Source organism: Rissa tridactyla, chromosome 2 (genome assembly GCF_028500815.1).
Source record: "Rissa tridactyla isolate bRisTri1 chromosome 2, bRisTri1.patW.cur.20221130, whole genome shotgun sequence".
Taxonomy (NCBI): domain Eukaryota; kingdom Metazoa; phylum Chordata; class Aves; order Charadriiformes; family Laridae; genus Rissa; species Rissa tridactyla.
In genome coordinates this window covers 22,034,289-22,060,046 of record NC_071467.1, presented here as the reverse complement: position 1 = coordinate 22,060,046, position 25,758 = coordinate 22,034,289, and the positions used below count along the sequence as shown (strand labels likewise).

General features: G+C 36.1%; 1 protein-coding gene across 1 annotated transcript in view; it reads right to left on the bottom strand.

Moving 5' to 3' along the window:
* Nucleotides 1-322: 322 nt before the first annotated feature.
* The window catches only part of LRP12 (LDL receptor related protein 12), a 52,692-nt gene continuing 27,256 nt past the window's right edge, over nt 323-25,758 (bottom strand). Inside the window, exons 2-7 of the mRNA XM_054193155.1 lie at nt 22,947-23,003; nt 15,671-15,806; nt 14,016-14,218; nt 8,034-9,135; nt 7,280-7,412; nt 323-3,555 (exon numbers count right to left, since the gene is read on the bottom strand). Of these exons, the coding sequence (XP_054049130.1) occupies nt 2,692-3,555; nt 7,280-7,412; nt 8,034-9,135; nt 14,016-14,218; nt 15,671-15,806; nt 22,947-23,003 (2,495 nt within the window). The 3' untranslated portion in view covers nt 323-2,691. The remainder of the gene's footprint in view (nt 3,556-7,279; nt 7,413-8,033; nt 9,136-14,015; nt 14,219-15,670; nt 15,807-22,946; nt 23,004-25,758) is intronic.

Sequence of the window (25,758 nt, the reverse complement as noted above, 5' to 3'; positions counted from 1 at the left end):
TAAGGTAATTCCACAGTAAATCATTCTGACTTTGATTCAAAATGCCCTAGCACTGTAACACAGCTGTATGAAAAGTCACTTAAATAAAACATTCGTTTGAGTAGCTCCAAAATAAGAAATAAAGTACCATGACTCAACAGAAACCTCAGTTAAAAAAACCCAAACAAACCACAAACAAACAAAACCAAAAAAACCCCCAAAACCCAAACCACCCTGAAAAAACAACTAACCAACCAAAAGGAAACGCAATCAGTATTAATCAAGAGAAAATTTGATCACTCCCTTTAAATTCATTAAGAAAGAAATCACTGGAACAAATTAGCCTCATACAAATATGAATTTTATTTACAATTTTCCAAATTCTAAATGAAATCCAACTTCTCAGTTAAATGTGTAGCATTTCTCTTTTAAAACAAATTAAACATTATGATCTTTTTACATCTGCATTATGGAGTCCATAGGTACATGCTATTTGGGGCATCTAATGGAACAAGTTTAGGTCACTTTATGCGTTTGTATATAACACCAAAGGTTTTCTGTGAAGACTCTTTCTTCAAAACGTATCTGCCTCGGGGACAAACATTTCCACGACCACTTTCTAACGACAATTAGTTAGGAAGGTTTAAAAACCCAGTATTTTATACCAGGACATACTGTTCACATATATTTCAGGGTGTGTTACCATGTTCATATTGCAAATTTGCCTGCTCTATAAGCAATGCCACTGAAGTCAGACTAAAGATTACCCACAGATTTAGATATTATTCAATGTGAATAAAAATGGCCATTGATGACTTCTACTCGGGTATGTGTAATTATGGGCCAGTCTGTACCTGATCTGGTACCAGTGTGATGTGATCTGTTCTGAAACTTAAAACTGCATGGTCATTATAATAAAATCTTTTACAACTGTATTGCACATAAGTTCCTCAAAAGCACAAATCTACATAACCGTGTCCTGAACTCAGATTTTACCTGCTAATTCTCATGAATAAAATCAACCAGATGGTAAAATAGTTTATTTTTCTCATCCCAGTGTCTGCGAAAGAAGAGAAGAGGGAGAAGGTATATACACTTTGGAATCCATTCAATTATTTGTTTCTTCTGCATGTGATTTGTACTTCAGAGATGAGGATTTTTAAAAAATAAAAGAAAAAGCCAGACAGACCTTGGATTTGTCTTTAAAAGTACCTCAAAAACATAACAAAAATTCAATTTAATTTTGATACATATTAAAACATTTTAGTCAGTTCTGCCCGACAGCGTAACACGACAGAAATGCACAAGACTTTAAACATGCTTTAAAATGACATTCAACAAAGTATTTAAAATTTAATAAATAGCATACAATCACACACAAATACATTTCATACTGGATCTTTAAGCCTACTAAAAACAGACTGGCAAAGAATAAATAAAACAGTAGTTGACATTTTTGTTTTTAAAAGGTGTAGATTCTTGTTGTCACACTAGTAGCCACATATTAACCTGCTTATTACAAAATTGGAAGTTACGAGCTTTTTTCCCCACTGATCTTTTTTCTCCAACACGTAATATCATTTAAAAAAAAAATACACTGAAAGGGATGTGTTTTTTTTTTTAAACAACCAGTCTGCAACCAAGTAAACCAGTTTTTAAATACAACGAATAAATAGGGAATTAGTAAAGCAAATTCAATTGCAACAAAAATGCAACACCCCAAGAAAAGAGCCATGGAAATATATAGCCATTGCAATATTAGACAATAATAGTACTTAAAGTGATAGTGCTTGTGCACTAAGCTCATTAGAGACCTTAATATGATTTTAGTGCAAATCCCTTGAGTCCAAACAAGCTTTATAACCTACAGTATTAGGGAAAGATCTATTACCAGTTGGAACTTGTTCTGTAGTGTATTTGTACATATCAGATATTTAAAGAACTAACACATTGTAATATCTTCGGCCCTTTTTTACTTCAAATCAAAAAGACTAATGGCTGGGGGTTTTACATACTATTTGGCTGTACCATATTAGATTGCAGTTTAGGAAAGTCAGTGCTATAAAAGCTTTTGCCATCAGTTTATCTATTATATCTGAATTTCACAAATCATTGCATTTTGTACTTCTGAGAAAAATAGAATGCTCCTGGAGAAAGTCTCTCCTCCCTTTAAATAAGTTCACATTATGATGAAATTCAAGAGTATTTAGACAAAGTGGTGTATAAACTCAAAGAAAAGTACATATTTTACATTAACAATCCTTACCAGCATTTAGTATATTAAGTTACAAGTACGTTGGCAATAATACAACAGAGTCAATTCCTAAAGGAAAATAATTCTGTACAAATTCACCTGTTAATATGGGGTTAAACAGGCAGCCAAATAAGTCTTAAGCAGCCATGTTTCTGGTTTGAACTACAGTACCAGGATAAACTAAATTTGAAACTAACTGGGATAACTTCAGTTTAAAGAGTAATCAGATTATACTGGATACACACATCACGTATTCAGAGCCATTAAAACGTTCACTCTAATAGTTCCATAACGTCATCCAGTATAAGAAATGTTTAATCAACCACACAGGCTAAAATAGTTTAAACATAACGTTGTCCTGGATTTTTTAAAACTAAAAACTAGTTTTAATCGTGAAGTACAAAACAATGACAGATATTGCTCCAACTTGTACACAATCTTTCCTAAACAATCCGTACCTAGCAGAGTAATAATGCCTCATCGTCACTAGTTTCATTTTTCACTGTTGCTTCTAAGCAAGTGTCGGGTATCTGGGCAGTGTGTACGATGCCACAGCTCTCACAGGGGCCATCTCGACTGCATGACCTTACACCGTGATGTGTTGCACTGTAAGGCTGTCTAAGCCCTGGTCCTTGATCTGAGCTGAGATCAAGTAGAGGTCTTGAACAGTCATTCATGTCAAAGTCTGATGCTACATCAGAGACTGGAATTAACATTTCAACATCATCATCCTCTTCTCTTCCACTTACCCCATTATCAAGCTGTCTCAAAGGACTTTGGTTCTGATTCACTGAGCTTGATCTCCCTAAAGTAAAGCGCACCCAGCGTAAGCCTTGAGTCATACGACTTAGCGCGCTACTGAGCTGGTGACGTGCGGGACTTGTGCTTGGGGGTTCTACACTTGTCACTTCTCTTCCGCTCTCTGTGTTACCACTACTGCCGCTCTGAGCAGAGGAACTCCCACACGCTCCGACTGTTGCTTCTATTGCTGTTGCAGGAGGGACCTTCTGAGGCAAGGTGGCAGCAACACCACCAACTGCTCCTGTTGTGTCTCTTCTTTCGTTTTCTGTGTCTGTATCATCAGATTCAACTGAAAAGAGACTTCTGTGACTATTATTTCTTTCAGCTTCTCTACTAGTACTTTGGCTGGCAACATCATCTCCATCCGCTGAGACCAATGCCAATGATCCAGAATGACGCGACCTTGCAAAATTAAAAATTCGATTCCAAATGTTACTTGATCTGCCAGCAATAGGAAGTCTGATTGAGGTAAATCCAAGCTGAGATCGTACTGCCAGTCTCAGGTTTTCCAGAACTGAAGCCTAAATGAGAAAAGACAAGCAACAATCAAGTGTTAACGGTATGTTGCCACTGTTCTAACAAAAGAACAACTATCGTGCAAAACGGCATATAACCACAAAGTTAAATGTGGAGTCTTAAACATTAAAAAAGATGTTGCGTCTTTAATATTAACGATCTGGTCTACGTAGCAATAGGCTATTTTAAAAACAAAGCAGGCGTGAAGAAGTTTAGATTCTCTTGAGGAAAAAACATTATGAAGAGGGAAATTAAATGGAAATATGTATGGAAGCAAAGGGGGAATAAAAGAGCAATGAAGTATACAAGATGTGTTTCTGCCAAAATCAAGGTCCTCTGAATAAAGGCAAAGTGAAAACCAATGCTCTATAACCTGGATATGGAACACTGATTACAGAAAAGTATGTCCACAGACCCGGTGCAGACCCAGTACAGCAGGTACGCAAGATCTGTTACGTAAAATCTTACCCAGAAAATAAAGTAGTTGCTGTGGATTTTAGAATACAATACATAGAAACATGCCTCAAAAAGTTTAGGACTTAAAAATGAAATCTTCCAGAAAGATTTAACAGAGGTGACCTTTTCTTATCCACTACCAGGGGGCTGCCTAGAATAGAGACTACATTAAATATCCACTCTAGCAGAGGCTTGTAGTTTGATTTCTTCCCCATTCTGGAATAATCAGTTAATTCCAGTTTCAAAATGCTTTAATGCTTCCATTTAATTAAAATTATCTTATGTGCTCTAAACCATACATATCCTGCATTTGGTATATATTTTCTAGCCATTCAGCTATAGAACAATGCATGACTGAATTTTTTCTGCTTAAAATCTTGTGTAACTTTTAAATTGTGCAGTAACACAAACATATTAACACCTTTGACTTGGGGGTCCCTTCCTCAAGCTTACAGAAAACAGTGCCTCTGCTAAGTAGCTCAATTCTCAAATACTAGGGTAGAAGATCTGCCAGATGCCCATGATTCTGAAAATATTCACAGATGTGTTTAATTACAAAATAAAGTCCATATTTGCATCTTTTAATGAAGTCTATGGCAAAAATACAGAATATTCTTCAGAACAGCCTTTTCCCTCCCCCCCATTAAACACTTAAACATATATGCGTATGTACTTTGTTTATGAACACTGAACTTCAGTGTTCTCATGCTGTCATCTTCAGCTCCCTTCCAGAATCCTTCCGATGCCACAGGGCATACACAGCACAGTATCCAAACAATACTTCATGACAACCTACCTCTTCCCTTCCAATAGTTCATAGCATGATATTTGAATTCAAGCATATAAAAACACATGTTCAGTAGCCTTACTTTCAAAAGCTACTGGAGAGACCACTACCCACCCTTAAAAATCCAGCTCTGAAGGCATGTATCAATTTTAGGCAGAAAGCATTACGTACAAACCAGCACAACCGAGATTCCTCTAGCTCAACACTACTAACTTCTAGGAAATCTCGAATAGGTATCTTCAGTCCTACGCAGATTTGCAATCTGAAAATGCATATATTGCTCAAAATAAAGCAAGCTGAACACATCCTGATTTAATACTGACTGCCTTTCCCCAACACTTAACCATATTAAAAAATTAATTTGAGTTTTATAATTTATAGAATACAATTTACATTGTCTCTTAAGCTTTTAGCCTTACTAATGTTCTCTCCTCTGGAAAACATATTTTTTTTAAACAATGCAACTCGATTATTTAAATAAGAGTAAAATTTTTTATCATGGAAGCATCAATGCTATAGAACCTGTTCATTATTTTAGAAGGTGATGGCCTGCTCCCTACTATTCCTTATTTTTATGCTAGTTAATTTCCCAGAATAGACACTTAAGTTTTCAAGGCCACAAGTCTTATCAGAAACACTGGTTTTCACAATGGGAATTTACTAACACTCTTTCATTGTTCAAAACCATTGTCCGTGCATCTGTATTGTTATGGAGTGTGAAATGATGGTTACATAGAACGACTATGACACAACTACATTTTGTTGTATGCACTATGAAAGATTGCCACTTTCAGGAAGTCTTTCAAATTCCACTATATTTTAGTTCTGAAAAATAATTTAAAATACATCCAAAGGAGCAGTAGTCAATTCAATTTAAGTCAAACTGAAGATAAAAGAAAATTTCAGTAATTGCCCAGTTTTTCAAAAGCTCCAGTACTAATCTCCAAGTGCAGTTACTACATGTCTGGGTCTTCTAGAATTGTCCTCTCTATCGGGAGACTTCATTTTAGTAAACCTCAAGACCTTTAGGCTACCTTTGTGGGGTTTCATGATGAAAAATGGGTCTGAGCAAGCTAAGTTTGTCTGAAAATTGTAACGGTTCCTAAACGTGTTCAACATGCACCAAATTGAAGTGTCCCATACGGGGTATGGATGTGCAGGAAGCATTGGTTTGCTCCAAGTTACCCGTACCAGAGGACTTACACATTTGGGCATGACAATGGCCCTGTCTTACCAGACCTTCCAAAGGTAACCCTACCTCAAGAGGCATGTAAGCACAGCTGCATCACAAACTGGTAAAGCTTAATTTTGGAAAAGATGACAGCAAACCAAATTTGTAAAAGTACAGAGTTGTTTTTAAAAAAAAAAATACTGATCTTTATTTTAACCACGATAACCCATCCATTAAGAATGGGGGATTCCACCGTGTTCATTAATAAGCTCATTAAGTTTTAGCGCTAATTTAGCTACTGAAAAATCTTCACTATGTCGTCTTTCTGATAAGTTTTCAAAATCTCTCATGCAAATTGCAACTTATTTTCCGTTTCCTTTGCAAGATCCTTTGTCACAGATCACAGCTGCTGCTCATGAACGTATACGCATGAAAGAACAAGTGAAATCTATGTCAGAATAAGTGTAATGAAATCAGTACCGTTCAAATTATAAAAAAAACCCAAAACAACACAATTCCCCTTCTCATGGCCCTGTATTTTTCTTACATGCTCAGCAATACTAACTAAGAGTAAACTTTGCTGTACTAACTGCAACACATAATACAGGTTAATGCCAACTTTAATAGAGCACCACAGCAGGAGTTCTAGACTAAGACTTTTCTTTATTTCACAAAAGAGCATTATAACTGAAAGCCAATTTCTTTTTAAATGAAAAAGTTGTTTTGATAGAAATTCATTCATAAACCAAATAAGAATTGCGCTAATGATCCATTTGAGAATCAAGATGGGTAGACACTATCAACTCCTATTTACTAGCTTTTACTTTGTTACTCATTCCTGTTAATTTTATATGCTATTACAGCCTTGCCTTTGCCATCATCTTTTCTACGCAGAGTGAAGATGATCATGCCTAAAAACATATGCACAGTGGATATGAGCTACCATTTTGCATTAGAAGTCTCAGTTCCTCTTTCCCAAATTTCAAATTGTTATCTTGCAACTTAACTTACACACCACCACCAGTGCAGAACATAGAACTAGATCTACCAATCTATTACTTTTCAGGCAAGAGGGATTCTACAGTGTGCATTACTGGCATCCATTAACAAGAAAAAAAAAGCCTGCAACGAAAACTGTGTGGCACTACCATATCATGATTTTATGCAATGGCTATTCCTTAGTATAATAGTATTGGCCTGAAAAGAAAAAAAAAGGAAATGCTATAAAACAAAAACAATGCAGATGAAAGTTAAAATATCTTTATTTCAGTCTCCTTAAATTTTAAGTGGTCTGCCTGCTACTTTGGAATCTTACCTGATTTGGTGAACAAACAGGAAAATCTTCAACTGGTGGAATTAAACCCTGGGCAATTAACTGTCCATAAGATGGAGGAGCTTCTCTTCTTAACAGTTCAGCCTCAACCCTTGACAAATGAGTTTCAAATGATCTTTCAAAGAGAAAAGAAATTTCACAATACATAAGACCGTGATGTATACAGTTAAGAGTAAAACTACATCAGACTATTATAATAATAAAGTCCTGCAGATGAAGTTTTATTAATTGAATTGACAAAGAATATACGATAAGTCCTTGCAGTCATTCCAATGGGTCTGTCCAGCTGAGACAAGAACAAGAAAACCAACTCAACAATAAATTCCTAAAAACAAAGGAGCATGGGCTTATAAAAGGCACTATGAGAGACGCTCATATTACTTTATAAAAATTGAAGAACATGTAATCCTACTATGACGTAGTCTACAATAGAAGAAACATGCTGTTAAATACAGAATTGAGATATTTAATCGCAGAAATGCAGCTTTTCCACACTTTCTTTTCAGTAACAACATCTGAAAGCTTAACTGTCAATAGTTAAGTGATCAGAATACTTCTGTCCCCTTTTAACTAACCTCTTTTGACCGTCAAAGAAGGGACAATGCCTTTAGAAATCACATGCCACAATAACTGTGGCATCAATAAAATACATCAATACAAATTTTTCAAGTATAACAATAAGAGATACGACAATATTTTAAAAATTTAAGTTATCGAGGCAATCTGTTCTACTTACCTTCGCTCAAACATCCTGAGTGAGTACAATTTACAAGTACATCCCAGTGCAATGACAAGCAGCAATCCACAAATAAGACTCCCAATGACAGCTGCAGTTATAACTCTAGTGGGCACAATGACCGGGCAATTCTCTTCATCACTGCCATCACCACAGTCATCTTGAGAATCACAAACCCAGCTCTCAAACACACAGCGGTTATTTTTACAATGAAAATTTCCTGGCTGACAGAAGAAACAATTTTTTTCATCCGAACCATTAGGGCAATGATTCTGGTAGTTGCAGCGATCTGAACGAGGGTAGCAAACACCATTTCGAGAGCATGGAAACTCATCTCTTTGACACATGGTACAGTTGGTTTCATCCCTTCCGTTTGGGCAGTGCCAGTAGCCATCGCAGCGTTGCTGCTCTGTGTAGCAACCCCAATTTCCACCGCATGGAATTTCCCATGGCAAACAGAAGCCATCTACTTGATAGGTGGCATTGAATCCTCTTGCAGCATTCACTTTGTCAGCACAAAAATGCACTCTTATCTGTCCTGAGGATGAAACAACAGTGAGGGGAGCATGAGAGTCAAATGCTGTTAGCACGCGCAACAGCCTCCGTGGATTCTCCTCTAATCCATCATATATTTTGACATAGTCTCCATAACCTGTACCATCAAGTTTAAAATCAGTGAATCGCAAAATTACTTTGCGATGGTCACCAGTGTCTATCAGCCAGGTGCAGTTGCTTCCAGGTGGATAGAAGTCAGGATAGTTGGGAGAACTGAAAGTACCATAAAAGTATTTTAACCACTGCCCGCATGTTGGCACATCACAGTCTATTTCGTCTCCTAGGTCAAGACAATCAATGTTACCATCACATTTTAAAGACTCTGGAAGGCAAGTGTAAAGCTTGGTGAAGCGAGAAAGACACTGGAACTGATTGTAAGCACAAGTTTGAAAGGAAGAAGCTGCCAGAGGACTAGCTTTGGCACAGATTTCTTCATCCGAGTTATCTCCGCATTCATCCATATTATTACATTTCCAACTTTCTGGAATACACTTCCCATTAGCGCAATGAAACTGGTCACAATCACAATTTGGTTCATCAGATTTCCCTGAAAGAAAAAAAAAAAGAAATTATAAAAATATTATCTTTTTAGAATTTAGCACTTTATGGTTTGTGTCACGTATTTATTTGTTCCATCAGGTAGTTCAGAATCACAAAACAACTATTTAAATTCTCTGTAAGTCATCACAACTTCCAGGAAGTTTCAAGATAAAACATTTTTTTCAAGTCAAAATTCTGTCAGCATGAGCCTCATTCATAGCTGCTTTCCATCAAATAACTTCAACCCAAGCAAGAAAACAATGCTCATTTATAATGATTAAAAAATCTGGCTTCTAAGGTGCTAAAAATAAATCAGAAAAGTACTGTTTCTCTCCTCTATCCCTCGAAATACGGAAACATTTTGTCCTGCAGTACCAGTTACATCCTCAAATTCTTTCTTGTAAAGGCAGTCAGACCTCCCTCCTGTTTCTGTAGGTTCCTACTTTGTACCAAAGGATCTACGGCAAGGGAGAATCCGACAGCTGAAGATTACCTATTACCACCAACTGAACAGAGAAACCTCTTCTGCTCACCTCTTCCCACTGTTTGCTCCTGCCTCTCCTCCAGCAACTAAGAGTAGACTACAGCAAATGCAGAAACACATACTTAAAACATACAAAACTATACAAAATTATCCTTTAAAAGTTAAGAATGCAAGTAGTGCTCCAGAAACCACAGAAGTGTGAGGTGCTTTGGTTGAGTGGTTTGTTGGTTTTATTTATTTTTTTTAATTCTGAAAAAAGAGTCAAGAGACACCTTTATCTAAGAAAATATGGTCTACTGGCTACCACCACACCTGTAACATCAAGAATATTTTTTTCAGGGATTAATTTATTAAAGTTACAACCATTTTAAACACTGAAGCATACCTGGGACGCAAGCTAATTCAGCTCTGCAATGATTTAGCTGAGTCAAGTACTGCTGTATCATTTGAAATCACTGTAACTTCTAAAAATCACGGTAGAGACTGTAAAATTGGCTATAAAACAAACCACCATAGTCACTCCTCAAAAAAAAATTTCAAAAAAATCTGCAATGCAGATGGGTCCTACACAGCAGTAATTTGGGAACTAAATTAGACAAACATATACTAAATCTAAACAACACTATACTTAGGGTTTTAAAAAAGAAACAGGAAAGACAGCATGATGAACTTACTGAAATACAGACTTCCCAGAAGAAGCAGGTTCTACCTTCCTTTACATCAGAACAATTCGGATTGGAAGGGATCTCTGGAGGTCACCTAATCAAATCATCTGCTCAAAGCAAAGCTAACTGAAGTTGGGTTTTTCGGGGCCTTGTCCCATCAAGTATTTTCAAAGTTCCAGTGCTTAACCACACACTGCAATAAAAGTCCTCATATCTAGCCTGAACTTCCCTTGCTGCAACTAATCTGCTGTGATAAGTCAAGTCATATCACACCTCTGTTCTCCTTTTTGCTATTTTAGTATCTTAAAAGACATGAAAAAGAAATACTCTACCTTGAACTATTTTTTTAAAGGCGCAACATCAGCATTTTAAAAATTTCACAAATGCTAAGGTTTTTAAAAAATGAATGCAGGAAAAAGTGAAACCAACAAGAGTGATAAATGTTATAAGCACTGCTGAAGAGCACTTAAGTCAATAAATTTGCTGACAGAGAGTGAAAGGAGAGCAAAATGTATGTGCTGCCAGTAATTAAGTTTTAGAAAGCGTTTATTTCATTAAGGAAAAAAACCCAAAGAACAGATCTAGTATACATATATGTATTTTTACATATATATATAAAAAAAATACACTCATACACATAATTCATAATATTAGCATGCCAAATACTTAGTATGAACCTTGGCATTGAATTTGAAACGTGAAAGTAAACTGATAGACTTTTTCTGTCTGCCTAAATTGAATGACTGTGCCCCATAGGCTGTGGGCAATACAGTAGAATATGAATAAGCAGAATCATTGAACTTGCTCAAATCCTGATCATACTCTAGCTCAAAACTTATACCATGCAGAACCTGGAAAAAGGTCGAGTAGGAAGATATAACATGGGACTGTAAATAATTTCAACCAAAGCTCTTCCTTCTGCAGGCTTTTAAACATCCCTTGATCCTGATTTAGCAGTTTTAACCACCAATCCTGAAGTCATCACATCAGGAAATTTTACGTATGAATCAAAAATTAGAGTTGTAAAATAATAAGAGATGTACGAAATAAGACTATCCTTGGAAGCTGTACCACAAAAGACTTCAAGATAGTATAAAGTCAATTAGCAGAACCCTTGTGCAGTTGGAGCCAAAGGAAGAACTCAATCCTTTCATGCATTTACAGCAAACAAATTTCTGCACTTTTCTTAACTCTATTTTCCACTCTACATCACCATTAGTAAACTCCATCCCATTTTGATATCCATAATTAAAGAGGCTGATAAATTAAATGGGGTGGGAGGAAGACAGAGGAAAGACAAGCAACACAAAATTTACCTCCTAGTCAAGTACCCTTCCTAACTGTAATGCTTTTTGTTATTGTTTTGTTTGATTAAAAGGAAATATGAGTATTTACCTGGAAGATATTATTTACTTTAAACAAGAATTAATTCAAACAATTCACATGGCCTATCTTCCACATCAGTTTTTAAACATGAGGATCCGTAGTGGTCCCTTTTACATCTGTAATCTATATTGTTTCTATCATTCCAGCAGAAGTAAACCTAACTTGCATCCACGTAACTAAAGTATTACTACTTGTTCCCCTTTTTCTAAGATCACATGCCACCTTTGAGAGTAGCCTTAATAACACTGAATTAATTAGTCTGCTGAGGAGTTAAACTGAGCGTTGCTGCATGATGCTAATGAGAAGAAATCAAACAACATAATGGCACAGTTGAATGTACAGCAAAAATGTTGTCAGTACTTCAGAAGTCTCCTTTTCACACTGGAAAGTAGAAACGATCAGATGATTATTAAAGTAGATTTGTCAACTCTTCTCCTATAGACAGGTCAGTTTACAACATTAGAAGACTACTCTGATCACTGAAACACTACACTTCCACTCCAAGTGAAATACTTCCTAAGTATCATATTGAGCATAGAGACCAAGTTCAAACCAAAGTTTCAGCAAGGTTCATCTAAAAAAAGAAAAAAAAAACAAACAAAAACCAAAAAATCCCCAAAACAATAAAGAAACAATCACCAAAAAAGCCAAAACCAAAACAAAACTGTTTTTCTTCGAAAGTACATTTAAAAAGACTAAATTAAAGTCCTAAGTACTCTAAACCCAGTACCACTGCATGATGCTAACAAGCAGAAGTCACCTAACAGTAAAAACTGCTTATTGCTGAAAGTGTTCCAGCTTCCTCCAAAAGGGATTACATACTGAAATTGTGTCAAGAACAGAGAAAAAGAGAGGAAAGGATTTTCAGAAAAACTCTACTGAGCCTGTGGCTTGCCTCCTCTGCCCATTGCACACCCTTAGCCAAAATGTCCTTTCTTCCCAAAGCCCCCCAGGGCAGGAACGCTGCCTTCCCTCTGTGCCTATGAGGAGAGGGAGATAAGCAGGGCAGAAGCCAATGCCTCACACAGGATAACAGCACCTGCGCGGGCCGTTAGCAGAAACGGTAGAAAATGATGACTGATTAGAGAGTGGCTTTTTTTCCCCCCCATCATGTTTTTTGGTGAGACAGTAAGCAAAACTCAGGTAGAACATTGCCCTGAAAGCTGAGCCAGCATGAAGTGCAAGGCTGCATTACTCCTCCCAAGACAGCTGCAAGGAGCTGAAGTGCAGATGGAACTTTTTTGTAGGCTTGAAAACAGGCGCTAGAAAGGGATAAGCCTGCCTGGAAACTTCGGGTTTGTGAAGGACTGACAGGGTAGAGGAAACCATTAGGTAGGAGTGCACAACACAGAACAGGGACAAACAAAGCTTAGGCTAGAGGAGATCAGTGCTCATTTTACTGAATCTTGGTGGAATAGTTTTGAAGATGGGTAGCAGTGGATAGGTGTAAGACAGTAGGAATTGTTTTATGGAGTATGGATTGTTTTGTGGAGGAGGGGAGTTCAGGGTTAGTGCACAGAGCTTCGGAGCAGGTGAGAGAGTGGAGTACAGGCAGACACCAAGAAGCAAAAGAACGCAAAACCATTGTGAAAACAAAGAGAAGCGTAATTGAGTATTTTTGATGATCAGGACACAGAAAACCATGATCATGCTATTATATGAAATCTTAATATCGCTTAAGGCTAGAAAAAAGTGGAGTTAGTCTTTACCCATGGTTGTCCTCCTCTTCTCTCTTGGCAGCAGCTACTAGAGCAAGAATTGCCCACAAACAGTCTAAAACTATTAATACTGGTAAATAGCTTATATTGCGTACTTGAATTATACAAGAAAAATTTTGCATATACAAACCCATGTCTATACTTGGCTAGAGTAATTTATCATGTTAATAAGGTTTTACATTGTGGGTTTTTTAAAAATAGAGTATACCTCCTGGAGACGGGAAAAAATGACGGAAATGTAAAAAAAAAAAATCCCACTGTTTCTTCCTTCTCCTGCCCTATTTATGCTACTCAGAAGTCTACCCAACTATTTTAACAGCTAATTTTTCTCTGATGAAAAAATATCAAATCTTAAGCTATGTTAAAAAAAACCTCCCAAGTTGCCTAGTATTAATAGTAAACTTCTCTCCCCTCAATCATTCACTCTGCTTATTACTGTGAACACTAATTCCCACTTTGAATCGTCAAGTTGTACATGGGATCAAAATAATCTACACAACATATACTATCAACAAGCCTTGAATCAGCTACAGAAAATACATATACTGTACCCTGCTACAAGGAACTAGTTCTTGAACCAGAAAACCATAAAAATGAAACTATAAAACTGAACTAGGTATTATTTGAAACATACCAGCGAAGTAGGCTAATCTGAAGCCTTTTCTGGAGATGCTGTCATCTGAATGAAATCTGATCCAAACATGTTCCTGTGAAGAGATGTATGGTGAAGGAATGGAGGAGCCGCATGCTCTGTAGCCTTCAATATTCTTGTAGCTTCCAATTGTTAACCAATCCGAGCTGCATCGTCGTGATCCCTGAACATCAAAATCTTGAAAGCTAGGAGAGGAAAAAAAAACACCCACAAAAAAAAAATAAAAAAAAAAAAAAGAAAAAAGGTCAAAATTGCTACTGAACTGGGTATTACACAACAAGGTGATGAATTGCTATGCAGAAAAACTGAAATTAGCTGTAAGTTCTTTTCTGGTCTGAAATAAAAAGAGCAGCTTCTCTACCTGTGCAGGAATAGAATTTAACCTCGTGGTGACGATACTGTTATTAGGACAGCAAGAATCCATTCTGTCAAACAAAATATTGCGTCCACTACTTAAAGAAGCTCAGTTCTGCTATAAAAAACCCACATTAAGCCTTTGTCTAAAAAGAAATAAATAAACAATACTGTTAACGAAACTGTCTCTATGAGTCTCATTTAATGACTTTATATATTACTAAGTGGTTTTATTTAACCCCATTTCATCAGAACTTTAGCTAATGCTACACTTAGCCAATGATATGACTTGACATTATAAATACAGCTAAATTGTTCGAAACTAGGATTTCAGATAAGATTTGCTCCCAGTTGCACTACTTGGTTACCCAAAAGGGTACATCACGGTATGCCTACAGCTAGATCAAGACATGCTGCCATGGTAATGAAGTGTGAAATGTGTGCTAGGTAGATGAGTGCAAGAAAACAACGTGAGAGGGAAAAAAAAAAAAAAGAATTTTATGAAAAATAAACTGTATGAAAACAGCTCTTCCTACTTCACATTGCATTTATGCGAGTTTAATATTTAGTAGAAAGACTGCTTAAATCAAAAAGCAGTACTTTAAAAGAGTAACTAACGTCAAAGCAAATACTTCATAATGAAGAGCTGCTTCTTAGGTCAGCAGGTCTGTACTAGAAACTGAAGTAAATCTGCAGCTAATGCGGTTTCATGATCAACGCGCGAAGCAGTACTAATTTGTATCTTGATGCTAAAACAAGCCTAGATTTCCCCTGTGGCAGTAATGGGGAATGAACTCATGAGAACTTGAACCTACATTACAGCTTTTTTACATTACTTCTTTAGAAAAGTTACAAGGTACATGAAACCGCGAGGAGCTCTCTGCATCAAAAGTCAGCATTTCCAAAACTGCGATCATACCTATTCATTTACTATTTATTCCCAGCGACTTTTAAGCACACCATGAGATTCACAGCAGTGAAGCATTACAGAATTTCCCCTACACATTTTTTAATGCAAAATTCTTATCTATCAGAGACATTAAAAACAAATCAAATAAATGAACAAATAGACACTTTTTCTACTCACTAACTCTCCAGCTGAAAATAGATGCTACACGGTTGTGTAAAAACAAATCAGATAAAAGGAAAGGCAGAAAACAAACAAAACAGAAATCCTCAGTTTACAGGAAGGAAGATGAAATTGGTACGCACACAACTGGCAGTTAAAAATGTCTAGTCAGTACTTTCTTTAAACCACGTAGTTCATACAGGAGCACTGTTACCTTATAGTAATGATCTCCCCTGGGTTTGCACGGATGTACCAGCTACAGTTGATTCGGGCCGGATACTCAGAGGGCCACCCTGGACTTGTGATTGTCCCGCTTGGTGATCGAATTTGTTCTGGGATATCTCCACAAGCTAAAAAAAAAAAAAAAAGATAAAAAAAAAATATATATTTTGAAATCAACTTGCTTAATGCCATTTTTTAAAAAGCCAGTAGGACAAAAATCAATCAACACTTATTAGGGAAAATAACCTACTGAATTGGATGAGGTAGCAATAAAAACAACGTCTAATGGAGTTCATAATGGACACATGTCAGCCAAAAGACGTTTTCCAGTGCTGTCAGTGCAGAAATTTATATCAATGTCAATTAGTACTACAGATTACAAAAGATTACTCTCTACAGACTTTGTCAACTTTTATTTCTTAATTTTATTTTTGGCCTTCTCAAAGACTCGGTTCAATTTAACAATGCATTTCCATCTTATACTGAGAAATGGATTAGAAGGTGAAAAATAAATTAAAGCAAAATAATCAAGTAGTTGAAACTTCCCGTCTTTGGAATATCCAGTGCCTGGCCATGACTTAAACACCCCCTTCCAGCCCTTGGCATGGAAATGATCTTCATAGACATGATTCCAATGCGTGAAAGGCAAAGAGCACTTGCTGCAGCACACTTCATGTCTAGATAGTACAAGTTGGGTTTAGAAGAGATTATTCTTAAAAGGGACTTGCATAACTACATTTCTGATAACGGATTAGAAAGCTTGTCTTTAAAGGACTAATTCTATGCAACTGAAGTAACTCAGCCATTTGTATTCTTACTTTATTATAAGTGTAGCTTTCTGTATTGGCCTTAACAGTTGCTCGTTCCTTTTACTGGAGTGTTCTCGGCTCTGCTGATTTTATTTCAAGTAATGTACTTACTAGTTTTGTTTTGCTGTTTGTTTTTTTCCCCATAGCAGCCTTATATCCAACACCTGTCATACAGCATATTCACAACCCTCACATAAATAGGGAGGGCCAGAATACTATCGCTACAGAGCCTGAAATTATGAGGAAGTTTCAGAGGGCAGAAAACACATCAAAAATAACTGCCCTCTGCGCTTTTATTTTACAGTTTCCTCACTGCTAGTCCAAAACTTGTGCGCTCTTAAAGTTCACAATTAGTTAAGCACAGCAGTTTAAACACAAGAATTATTACAAATGAGGAGGCATTTTCATTGTTGTCTGATGAGCAAAAGCTTTTAGAACTTTTAAAATTTTGAATATGTAATTGATAAAAATAAAAAATCCAAACTGATGCAGTGAGCAAACATGATGAAGAAAACTGCATCCGTAATAGTGCAAAAGTTGTAATAATGTAATTTGTAGAGGTTCTTAATATTTTTTTCATTTATATCCACAATCAAGCTTCTAAGATCATTTTTCAAGGCAACATGGACCTGAAATTATTGACTAGCTCTAATACAATAAAACTACATATTCTTAAATAATTATTTTTACTTGAAAATATTTCTATATGGCATAACAAATACATTTCTAAAAATAGGTTTAGAAGGATTTAAAGACAAAAATGGTGGCATAATCCCGCATTTTCTCTATTAGGTTTAATATAGAAATCTAGAAACAAAAAATTTACTGTTTTCACATACAGCTGTAAGAAGACATTGCTTTAAATAGGTTTTCACATGTTTCTCCTAAAGAGCTTCATTCATGCTGTATGGTTAAGTATTAACATACTTTGGCTATAGAACATAGGACCTGCCCTAATATCTAGGGAGGAAAAGCCTCAAAATACAGAAGTATATTATTTTATTTGAATATTCAATTAACTATTTGCCAGAAACTTTCTGGTTTTAATTTTGAGCGAACCCTATAGGTGGTGCTCTAACACCATGATATTTTGGAACACTACTCCCGTGTGAATGACCTGGATATACTTTACATCTGTTCAGACAAGAAATGGAAGGACTGGAAAGAAGAACTGGTTATTTGCAATTAAATGTTGAAGTAAAATAGCATTTTTAACAGGTATGAAAGGAAAACACATGCAAAAAAGTAGAAAACTAAGGTACCAAGCTTGCAAACGTCGGCAAGCACTACTTGGTTGCTACTGAAATTGTACTCAGCTTAAAATAAGTTGCCTTCAGGTGAAATTTATACTATTACAACATTCACCTGGTTTTAGGTATTTACAAACTGATATATGAGATTTTGTCACTGAGAACTTCTGAGGAAGCTTTTAAATTTGCCTGACAAAGAAAAACCTTACAGAAGATTAAAAATAAATCCATTCAACATATGTTCGTTCAATTTTACAAATTTCACCTCCAAAGACTTAGGCATGCTATAAATATACATACAGCCTAATGCCTGTTGAATAGGAACCTCCAAACACTGCTGGCAACTGTAAATTACTATGCAATTAGCTTTGCAACTTCCCATGCTGGCCCAGCACACCCCGACAACTAGAATTTACTTGATCCAATCCCTGCAGCAGGTATAAGCAGTCACTTTTACTTGTTACATGAGTTTGAACGGAAGAAATTCCACATGGAAAGCCTATATAATCAAGGCAGTATTTTCAGAGCACCGTGAAAACTTCCACTTTTACTCAAATTCTGGTTTTTTAGCCTTTGTTTAATATACCAGCCATATCCCTATATTTTCTATATTCTTTTACTTAAGATGGCTTTTTCTCTGTTTCCACTGAAGTTAGCACTAAAGAGCTGAGGGCAAAACATGACCATTTCCAGCACCACCCAATACGGGAAGAAAGAAGCAGATTAAGGAGGGCATGCAGAAGCAAGAATGATCAGAGGCACTAAAATACAGGATGGAGTGAACAATACTGTAGTTCTGCTGTAGAAGAGGGAAAAAAAAAATTAAACTGAAGAAAGTGTGAATATGACAAAGTGGGGGTTCAAAAAATAAAAGGGAATGGACTTGAAAAGGGATTTTCCATAACTGCAGGTTAGCTAGATAGGCTAAATATATTTGCATATTTGGTATTCATTCATGCACTGAAATCTCTTACTTATAACAGAAATCTCTCATTTGCTTAAAAAAGTGTATAAAGGTCAAGATCAACTGTGTAGAAGCTGCACTTCAGAAGCGCTGTCAATCTGAGAGAGAATAATTTCTCAGAAAGATTTTTAAAATCAAGGATAACCTTTTGAAACAAAACAGTTTTAAAGGAAACGTACTTTGCAAAGACTATGGCAAACCTTTTGAAATCAATTCCTGACTCTCTGCTTAACTAGGATGTTTCCTCTAAAGCTTTTGAGAATATAATGTAACATACATTTTATTAATGTGTTTGCGAACAAGGAGAATGTGAGCCACATCAAGAAAGGCATGGGAATCAAAACATAATTCAAGTGACGGCACATAAAATGGGCATGTATGAATAGAGGCAAACATCTAAGTTGTGGAGCATTTGTACTTCAAATTTCAATAGCTCATTGCCCTGCAGGCATTTGTCATACAGGTCAGTTTTGTCTATAGGAACTTAAAATTACAGGAAACCTGACTAGGTTTGGAATAATTTATGGGAAGTATTAAAAATACATAAGAAAGCAGCACAATGAAAATTAGAGGAGTCAGGAAAAAAAGGAGATGAGTTTGTAACTGAGGCAGAAGCACAAAACAAGTGGAGAAGGTTGCACAGAGAAGCAAAAGATACACAGTGATGCACGCCCAAGATATTTTCAATATTACAGCTGGTGGCTGTTAGATTTTTGGCTGGGAACAACTCCCTCCTGCACAACCATTTCTACACGAGTGTTGTCTCTGCTGACATTCCTCTCAATTCCCCTGTATTCTTTGGTACAATTCTGCTCATCCATCTCCTACCTGTTTCAAACTCTTTCCTCTGTGAGCCTTTATTTTATTAACAATCTATTTGCAATTTTGTTTGTACTTTGCTATAACTCTGTTCAGTGGATTGCGATATTGTAATTAGGACTGAAGATGTTTCACAAACTAAAGTGCAAAATAACGGTCAAAAAAAATGCTGAGAGGATAAACTGTGCACGTGTTTTTCTGGTGTATATGGATTTTCTTGCAGACTTTTTAAAAAAACATGTACAACAGTTTTTCCCTATTCCCGTCTTCCTGCAATCTGTTCACTGCCCCACGTTACAGAACACGACCGTAAACTACCTACAGGATGTTGATCAGTAAACAGAAGAGAGACAATGAAAACTTTACAGTACCAAATTCAACTTGCAAGTTATAACAAGAAAATAATAAAGAAAACTATGCAAAAATTCTGTAGCAACATTTAGAGAAGTAAAGTACCTGTAGCAACAGCGAACAACATGTCAAGGAAAAAAGTCACTTCAGAAAAGCAGGGAGAGGGAGATTAGGGATTTATCTTCACAGTAATGCCAGGAGATTAGTTGAAAAGATAAAAGAATTAGCTTTCAATGTGAACCACAAGATGATAAGGTATGCATTATATTGGACATGGTAAGGACATGAATGCAGCTGGATAAATGATCTGAAGGTGTTTAAAACAGCTTAGAGTAAAAAGAGAATAATGTTGTGATAAAGTCTAAACCATGAATAGGGAGGATAATTATTGCATTTGTAACTCTCAGAAGCCACTGAAAGTCTTATTTGGAGAACTATGGGAGGAGAAGGTATAGGAATCTTTGCCTCCAGGTCAAGCTGAAAAGCTTTAATTTAAAATGCCTTTTGCTCTGCAGTACCGAGACACACTCAGTAAAAAGGAATCGTTGTAATTTTTTTTAACAATGTTTTTACCAGTGTTTTTACCACTTTAACAAATGTTTTCACCACTGTAGAAGTTTTTTAAAACGCAGGGGAGTGGGTGGTTTTGCAGTTGTGACAATTATGGTGCAACATACCTTAAAGACGGACCTGAAAATATTTCTCAATTTTTCAGATTTTAAAGGCACTTGTTTTAATGTTCAGATTTTTAAAAACACTTGTTCTCTAGTGATAGCTTATACACAAGAGACAACATTCCATTATTGCTGTTGGTAGAAAAAGCATGCTCATATATCAGAGGTGTACCTGCAACTTGGCAGATCTAATATACAGCAGAAGCATAAATACCAAAGACCACAGAGGTCTGTGCTATTAAAACATAATTTAGTAAGGTAGGTCATGTAGCCTTACAGCGGCAGCATGACAGGAAATCTACCATCAAGACAATCATTTCATTTTAAATCCCTTCTCAGTAGCAACTGTCTAAGAAAATCACTTGCTTGGTTTCAACAACAAGTTAAAGTTGGATTTAGATAGATTAATGTCTTTCGTTCCATGTCACAGAAACTCTGTTTAAATTGTTCAGATAAATACAAAGCTGTCCAGGTATGCTTGATGAAATATATAATCTGCAAGTTCAAAAACATGTTTGGGGGAATCAGATTGTTTCAAAGGAACCAAAAAAATCATCTAAATCCATCCGCATCTTTTGTACTCGGGCCATATACTTAACATTTAAGACATACATACAAAGAACTGTAAGAAAAACGCCACTGGATCTGTCTACATGCTTTCTTCAGGTTTTCATTAACAGACCACCCCCATCCCCATTATCTCAAAATTCTCCAGTGAAGAAGTTTCACTTTATATTAAGATAGAAACTTTAAGAGTATGATATTTATTCTTGCCCAGCTGGAAAGCTATTTTAGAACACAGGACCGCCACAACTCTTTTTTTTTTTTCATATATATAAAAATATTTTTTTTCCTTTTTTTTAAATGGAAGTCCTCAATGGACCTTTCTTCTCAGTAGTTAAAGGTCTGCCCACCAGCTGCTGTTATCTTGCGTAGAAAGTACATTGTGTTCTCCTCTTCTTGGCGCTGCCTGTTCATGCATGCTGGCCACAGTACTGAAAGCAGAGTCAAACATTCCATTCACCTCCTGCCCAGCAGATGCTTTTCTGCCTGTATTGCGACCTGTGACATGACTATTGCAGTAAACAAAGGGGTGAAGGATTGTCAAAACATATCCTGAAAGCTGCATAGCTAGATTTTAGGCTGGCTGTGTATCTCGTACAAGTCAGTTCCAGCAACAATTGCTCCAACAGTGGTAAGTACCCGTACTGTTATTTATTATTTACAGTGTGCCATAAATGTACTATATATGATACTTAGTGCATTACTAGTGTTCAAAAGCAACAACACTCTTCATGATGCAGCACAAGAATGGGTAGCAAAGACCTTCTATAATTAGACTTTGACAGTCTTTGAGTGGCAAACAATGAAAGGGAAAAAGGAGGTAGTATGGTGTCATAGAGACCATCCACTGACCACAAATTTATCCAAAAACTTAACTGTGTGCACAAGTAGCAACGTACTGTTTGAAGGAATACTGCAAGAATAACTCCAGCGCGATGTGCAAGCTGTTGTCAAAAAGGACGAGATTGCATTTTGGCTCTTATTTTAGGAGGAGGGTGTGAAAATCAGTTTGATTTCAAGGGATTAGAGGCAGCTTCCCTATGGAAAGAATCAGGCTTGTATTCTTCTGCTCACTGAAAAAGAGTGCTTATCTCCCCATTTGCACATCTACAGAGTATCTGTATCATAAAACACGACCAGCAGCTTAGCTGACACTGCTTAAGATCTGAAGAACAAAGCCTATACACTGGTATCGCCTAACGCCTTAACGGACATACAGGCACATCGCTAACACAGAGTAGTCCCGACTGCGGCTGCTGCCCAGAAGAGGCCTAAGAGCGACTTAGTGCCGGAGAACACAGCAACCTCTGAGCAACGTGTGCTGCTTTTATACCTAGTATTCTCCCAGCATCTCATCAGTTTCCTGAGTTTTAAAATTCTTTTTTTCTTGTATTAAGGAACCTGTGCAGTCAAGTGTACAGTAGTTTCAGTTACTGCTTCAATCTAATCAGGTGAAATGCATAACTCCTGGATTTATATTATTTGATAGTAGCAGTGTCCAAAATTACATTTCAATAAATTTAATTTCACAAAAAACTTTACTGTGGAAAGAAAATATCAATTCAACTTAAACCAACTTTTCTCTTAGTTCAATGTTTGTATGGAAAAATAATTAAGCAGTCCACTTAGAAAGGCATAATCTGTTCATGAGCATGCAGGTATCAATTTTATCTTATGAGAATTTTTCCATGTTCCAGTTGCTTCATTCCTTATTACATGCTGCAAAAGGCAGTAATAATTTTTATAGCCAAATATCTCTTCATAAGATACCAGGTGGCTTTCAATATTTACTATTTAAGTCATGCATGAAATTTAAACATTACAAAAAATGACTTACCCGTTGACACTCCTGAAATATGCACATTTTCAGAATGTTCTGCAAGAGCACCATTTCCTAAAATTAAACATAATGAATAAGCTAATTTCCAAGATAAAATTTGTAAAAATTCTTCAGATACCCTTTTACAGAACAGAAAGAACAAAACTGAAGTTATTTTAATTAATATTAAACATTAAAGGTCCTATGTTCATTTTATGATAAAACTTAGAGAAAAACTAGAGAAAAAGTTACTATACAATGAAAATAAAAAAGCAAGCATCATTAGTGTATTAGAAGCAATTAAATACACTAGAAAGTTAAGGTAATGAGAGACTGATCGCAGCAAAGAGTTTTGAGAAACTTCAGATGTTTCAGATGCTAGACTTTGCATGATTTTGCATCAAATGCTATTTTTTTTTCAGGAAAGGTTTATTTCAATGCATCTTCCCCATCTCCTCCTGGATCAAGGCTTGTGAGTAAATGCTATGCAAATAAAGACATCCATGGGAAGACATCCATCTATTTGATAAAGAATTGCAGCCTATACCCTTTACCCAGAAAGATGTTTCAGGAATAGCCAGGAACTCGCTACCTTCAAGAGTAACTCCCCATCAATGTTCATTAAAACCAAGTATACTTGGCAAAGATGAACAATGAGACCCATGTGGTCATCAAGAGTTAGAGACAAAAAAGTTATTCCCCCAAATCGCATGCTACTTGATACTCCTCTGAAGTAAAAGAAGTCTGCTAAAGAGAATACGGCTGCTGACAGGTGGTAGCCCTGTTACACGATGTGACAGATCCAGTTGTATTTGTGCACATTTCTCCCACTGAACAGCTCTCGTTCCCCACTCCTTTATTCAACGTCTTTTCTTATAACATTTACAACAAATTTTTATAAAATCCTCCAGGCATTTCAGAAGGAGGGAGCTCCTTTGAGCATAGGCAGTGAATCTAGACTGCAAAACACATCACTACGCAGATTTTAAAACCACAACTCCTAATCCCTCAAAGTTTTGTAATATTGATGATTTGCCACGTCACACAGATTTTCATCCATGTGAAATCAGTTGTTCTACCAGCATTGCAATGTAAGTGTGATATGATTGGGTAACAAGAACCTTAAAAACATGAAGAAAACTCAAATTCCTTTTGTACCAAGCCTAGAGAACTGACCTAAAACACATACACCTAATCGAGCATCTCAGTGTTCCTCCACGGCAGCGGTTACAAATAAAATGTTTCAGAAATTGCTCCCAGGGTCGACACCAAACACACAAAGACATAATTTTTTACTTCCTAAAGACACAACACAGCTAGAAACTGGTGATCAGAATTTGTAGAAAAAAAGCAAGTCTAATTTTTATTTTCTTTTAAAAAAGCCCACTAAATTCTTGGGCTCTCTAAAATGACGTCTTCTCCCCCCATTTTTAAAGTCCTAATTTTGCTGCATATATTTACATACCAAGTTGCTTTGTCTCAATTTTAAAAAAATTCCACACTGTAACAATTCCCCCTCAATGTTCAAGACAGAAGTATTCTAAAAGAAAAACTATTTCAAATACTGTATTAGTGAGCAACTACTTTCCAATTGAACTATTTTCAAAAGTAAAACATACCTATAAGTTTTAAAAAGCTACTCCCAAATCATTTCTCCATTTTGCATAGAAATGGACAAGCTAAGGAGTGTTTCCCGCTCTGATTTCCTGTCTTCAGTAACACTTAGCTCTAAATTTACAAAATAAACACCATCTTTGCTGTAAAGTGATTTTACTTGTGATTCCACGGAAGCATATTTCTGATTGTCATGTTTTCTATTATTTCCATCAACATAAGGAAAGCATTAACACACTTCAAGACCTCTTGTTTTAAGCTAAAATTAGCTTACTGGTATTTCATCTTTCAAATTACAGTAGGGATTATTCACTGGTCTTGTATTTTCAAAAAGGGGTTATAAGCAAATACAACTACATCTGTACTTGTTACTGAACACTGAAAATGAACAGCGCGACAAAAAAAAGGAGGAGTTCACAAACATTTAGAAATATAAAAAAAAACCCAAAGTAATTACACTGAAGACAGTCAGTATCTGGGCACTCCATTGATGCACCCAGAATCTGAATTACAGACAAGCTGCCTACATACAAAAACAAGGAAAACAAAACCCCAGAATTTTAATGAAATCAGTTGTGATAAAAATACAATAACAAAATATTAAAAAACTGACATAACACTAAAGTGATGGAAAGAAAAGCAATGTGTATATATATAAAAAATTGACAAAAACTATAAATTAGTAATAACGAGAAGCATACTAAAATAGGAACTCACATGCAAATCCTGTACACCTTGACTTAGAATTAATGAGTTAAATTAAGAAGAAAACTTTGTATCCAAAACTGGAATGCTTCATTATTTTCCATCCAAATATGCTTTATGATCTAACAATTAATCTCTTGACATAAAGTGATGTCACATTTATTGTTAAACTAACTTCAGTGATTAGTCAGAAGAAACACTAATGTAAGACGATGAAGCCCCAACTCAGATCCAAGTACTATAGCATCAAAACAAGGTGGTGGGTTTTTTTTTTAATTATCTCCTTCCCAATAATCCTTCGTTACATGAAAGATGAACCTTAGAAACCTCTCAGATTATTACTTCACTTTTTTATTGGAAGCCGTCACTGAAGAGTGTGGTCAGATGCCATTTAAGCGTTACTAACGGCTGACACCTTTATGAAATTTTTAGGCAGTGAACCTTATATGATCACAAAAATTATGTCACATGGTTCCATATAAACTGAGTCCACCAGAATATCAATGTATCA